Below are 4590 nucleotides of genomic sequence, written 5' to 3' on the forward strand. Positions count from 1 at the left end.
CAAAATCAAAAGCTCTGACAACTTTGGAACGGTACACAATCCGTCTAACCTTCAAAGTCAAATACTCCGACAATGTCGGACCAGTACACAGCCCAAATTCCTTCTAATTAAAACATTCCTCAACCTACCCCTAAACCCCAAATAATATCCGCAACTCAAAGACTTCAAATTCAAATATCCCATTACCCAGAAATTCCAACCCCAAATAAAGGCCTGCCGGTGTCGAGAATTTCTTTTCATATACTTCATCTCTTGCTTTCAATTGATTAGGATTAAACTCAATCTCATCTCAATTCAGTAGATAAGGAGAAAGCAGGAAAAAAAATGGTACAACAAGAACACAGCCCAAAAGTACTAAATTTCTTTATTTCAGTTCACACCACAAACGGACTGTTGATATATTTTCATTTTTTGTTGTCTGGCAAACTACATCTCTATATAAATTTCGACAGCATTAATGAGTGGTGAAAGTGTTGAAGTGGCAGTTTTGTTAATTACAACGTCGTATCTTTCGGAACCATAGCCCGGAGACAATGTGAATATCGTCGTCGTAGACAGATATGCCGGAGACAAAGGTCCATAAAAGAGGTTATCATTGATATAAATGTTGAATTCCCTTGTTTGTGTCCCTAGCAATTCTACGACTTCAGCGAAGTGTAAGTATATGTAATACTTGTCTGTGGTATTGTCAGCCAGCCAGGAAAACGACACCGTGTCAGTGGCGGTGTCCGGTGTCACTGCCGTGCTCATTACCGCGGATGGTATTCGGTAACTGTTCTCAACTACGTCTTGTGTTGTATTAATTGTTGCCATTGTCTCCCATAGATATGGTAGCCAAATTCTATCATATGCATCATTAGGGAACCTATGTATTATAATAGAAAACAAACAATTAATTATTAACGTATATATCCACCTGGTATAAAAAGACAAGTATAGTAACTCCACAAAAAAAATATATCATGGGGACCAAGTTAGTAAAAACTGCTTAATTAACTTTTATACACTCACAGGAAAAAAAACTTTTATATCATATATCATGTTATTTAAAAGTCAATTACAACTTAACGGCAAAAAATATTACAATCAAATCTCTCTATAACAAACTCGTTTGTTTTATATTTTTTTACTTATAGCGAAATACTGTTATAAAGAATATATATTATAACATAGCATGGAAATTGGTTCCAAAAGAAACTTGACTTTTATAGTGAATTGTTGTTATATAGCGATGATGTTATGGAGAGGTTTGACTGTATTGACTTATTACAGTGGGTAAAAATTATGTTGTCGAAATATATATATATATATATATATATATATATATATATATATATATATATATATATATATATATATAAGTTAAATTTATTTAAATTTATCTCAATAATTACGAGATCTTAGTATATAAAAGGAAGACCTTGATCTTATGAAATTAAAAATATTAAATAAACGTACCTAATGAATAGATTGGTTAAGGAACCGAAATTCAGACGTCCGATAAGATTCAATGATTTATTTAGCGTTGGGTATGTGGTAACATTCAATGGCCTCAACTCTAAGGCTGAAATAAAAGGAGTTGTAGTATCTGTCTTGACAAGGCAAACGGTTATGTATTGAGTGGAAGGGGTGTGTATAACTTCCTTCCAAGTTGGTATAGAAGCATTAGATATTGTGACTGTGTCCCAGTAATCTTCTCCAAGGTAAAGATCAAAATTTGGTAATTGATTACTTCCATCATAATTTCCATAGAAAAAACTAGCCCTGATCAAGTAATTGGTACTATTCCCTTGAGCAGGGTTTAGAGTGTAGCAGTTTTTTGTCCCTAAAGGAAAGCTTGTAACTGTGAAGAATGGTATTTCTAGGGAATTGGATTGGTATATAGGTGATATGGTATTGCTCACTCCGCCAGTGACATAACCTTCATCTGAAAGGTAAGATATGCTTGTTATTACATCAGTATAGTTGGAACCTGCTGGTATTCCACAGTCGATACTTATGAATCCTGTAAAACATGAACATTAAAAGAACATGAGCATCACACAGGGCAACAATTAAAATATTATAGGTCACATGTATCCCCAGCTTTATTTAGGAAGAAGGCGTAATTATTGTTGTTGTTGTATATGTCACATGTATATATATATGTTGTGCAGAATAAAATGGATTGTACTAAACATATGACCTGATTGATCGTCTTGTGCAACAGCTATTGTTGCTATAGAACAACCAACAAGACATGCAAAGAGGAAGCCTTTCAACATCTCCATATCTAGACACTCTGTTATCTTGATGTTTTAGTTGATTGATTGAGAATAGTTTCGATGCTTTGCCTTATATATTCCTTACTCAATTTGACCTGGTTAAAGTTTGAACTTTCCAAGAGATTTGATGAACTCCATCCTCATATCACTTGCCGAGCAAGTTGAGCCCAAAGTCTATTATCTTAATGTGCTCTTACGCCATGAAATGTGCTTTCTTATGTTAAAATAATCGACCAGTTTACCTTGATTGAGACACTAAATTTTCCTATAGTAGTAGACCAAGCATATATGTTATGGGAATAACAGCTGACTAGAAGAAGTCTAACATAAGACTTTATTAGTTTGTGTCCAATACATTCTCCCACTGAAAATGTAAGGTTATACTTGATATTTTTTTAATCATTTCAAGTTTTCAACTAAGATCAGCATGCGGAATACGTCTGTGATCTTGAGTGTTGCTATTGAAAAAGCTTAGGACGTATATAATGACACTGATACTGCCTTCAATGAATGTTGTACTCGTTCAAACTAGTAGTAGAAAAAATTAGTTTCGGTTATTATGGCCCACAATCATATTCTTTCTTAAGAAAGAAAATAGTACTCCCATTACTATACGTTATCCAAGCCAATTCAGTGTGGCTTTTGCGCATCCCAAAGGATATTTTTGTTTACCCGAAAAAACGGATAAAGTTGAATTTATACATAATTCTAAGGATACGCGGTATAACTTGGTACAAATCGAAAAAATAAGTAGAAATATATATCGAATATTGACTGTAAAAAAGGAATGAAATACAAACTAAATTGAGTAGAGAATGACTTATAAACGAGCAAGATGAATTAATGTCCAATTACAGAAATAATAGCCACTCTTTATATAGTGGAAGAACCTACTTTAGATATTATTAAAAATATATAGTGGGGATCCCACGATAGATTAGTTTTTCCTTAATTTTCGCCGAGATTCTCTCCCTTAGTGCGGCTACAACGGCTCTTTTGTTTCTTGGCTCGATCTCGGTCGGTCTCGGTATCAGTCGGTCTCTGGGTCTCGAGCTCGATATTGACTCAGGCTCCGTATTGATCGGTCTCTGGATATCGAGCTCGATTACACCACTTCATATCATAGTTCGATTTGAATTCGAGCTCGATATTGACTTTGAGCTCGGTATTGATTGGTCCCTGAATCTTGAGCTCGATAACCTGGCTTCAAATTTCATCTCGATATTATGGTGACGACCATCGATCCATCATGTTTCAATCTCGACTAATTACACGAAGGGCGAACCCAGTTTTGACCGTATACAGATAGTCCCCTCGTTTCTCAGAAGGAATGTGGCGAGAAACGATATGATTTTCCGAATTCCAACTAGGTGGGCAATGACGTCAACGATGAGCCCGATTATGACGTATATGACAAATGTCCCATCGGTACAGTTACTAAGACATTAAATATTTGTCAGTCGTTGGTCGGCGACTACCGGTTTTGAACCATCATTATTATGCCTATAAATATTCAAGCTTTTATTCACATCCAAAGTTTTTTTTTTCAAAAGGTTTTCCTCTGCTCTTGTATCTTCTTCAAAAATCCCTCTGCTTCATATACTTTACATCACAAACAAACCCAATTCTATTTCCTTTATTTATCAATGGCGTAAACCTCCAAAACAGTGCCGCAGAATGAGGCCGCTTCCTCATCGCGGCCTACCGGCAGCGAAGATGTGGCGGAGCCCCGCCCCGAGCAGTTCGTTCTGGTAGTGTGATCGACTATCATTGATTTCAAAGTTGAAAAACCTTATTCGGTACCGGGCCGATGTGAGCCGGTCTCGAGGTACCAGTGTTCAATCACCGAGAAAATTCTCAAAAAGGTAAAAAAGGAATGCAACTGGGATGACAAGCACGTGGTAGTCCCAGCGCCCGAAGAATCAATTACTACCCACGTGAAAGGGTTCTTAAGTGTCTATACTTACCCTTTCACGTTGGGTCCATTAGATCCCGTCATCGTTGCTTTTTGTGAAAGATACGACGTGACCCTTGGCCAAATTCATCCTTTGTTTTGGAGAATAGTGATTCTTCTTTGATTCTTCTCAAGCAAAATCGAGGGGTGTCTTTTCACCCTCGATCACCTTATACGCCTTCACAGTTCCCGACTCTATCGAGAAGGGATGATCAATCTAGCTCGCCGAGCCAGTAAAGCGCCGTTCTCGAGTATAGACGAAACTCTTGATCGAGGCTGGATGGGCTGGTTTGTTCGAGTCAAAACCTCGGACCTGATTTCTGCCGCCGACATGCCGTTTCCTCAAAGATGGAATATGAGCCGTGAGTATTT

The 4590-nt window shown here is 36.9% G+C and overlaps 1 protein-coding gene across 1 annotated transcript; it reads right to left on the reverse strand.

The window, feature by feature from the left end:
* Positions 1 to 341: 341 nt before the first annotated feature.
* Positions 342 to 2354, reverse strand: LOC104104094 (putative leucine-rich repeat receptor-like protein kinase At2g19210). The gene is made up of 3 exons (XM_009612094.4): positions 2186 to 2354; positions 1459 to 2005; positions 342 to 865 (listed from the first exon to the last, which is right to left on the reverse strand). Exons 1-3 carry the CDS (start codon positions 2268 to 2270, stop codon positions 427 to 429), a joined length of 1071 nt encoding a protein of 356 aa, XP_009610389.1. The 5' UTR covers positions 2271 to 2354; the 3' UTR covers positions 342 to 426.
* Between the last annotated feature and the right edge of the window lie 2236 nt (positions 2355 to 4590).

The sequence above is a fragment of the Nicotiana tomentosiformis genome, chromosome 6 (genome assembly GCF_000390325.3).
Source record: "Nicotiana tomentosiformis chromosome 6, ASM39032v3, whole genome shotgun sequence".
NCBI classification, from domain to species: Eukaryota; Viridiplantae; Streptophyta; class Magnoliopsida; order Solanales; family Solanaceae; genus Nicotiana; species Nicotiana tomentosiformis.

Excerpts from the sequence above, each read along its gene's own strand:
- LOC104104094 (XM_009612094.4), bottom strand. The coding sequence starts at position 2,270 with ATGGAGATGTTGAAAGGCTTCCTCTTTGCATGTCTTGTTGGTTGTTCT. Across the intron at positions 2,006-2,185 it reads TGCACAAGACGATCAATCAG|GATTCATAAGTATCGACTGT; the intron begins GTCATATGTTTA and ends CATGTTTTACAG. Across the intron at positions 866-1,458 it reads TTAACCAATCTATTCATTAG|GTTCCCTAATGATGCATATG; the intron begins GTACGTTTATTT and ends TATAATACATAG.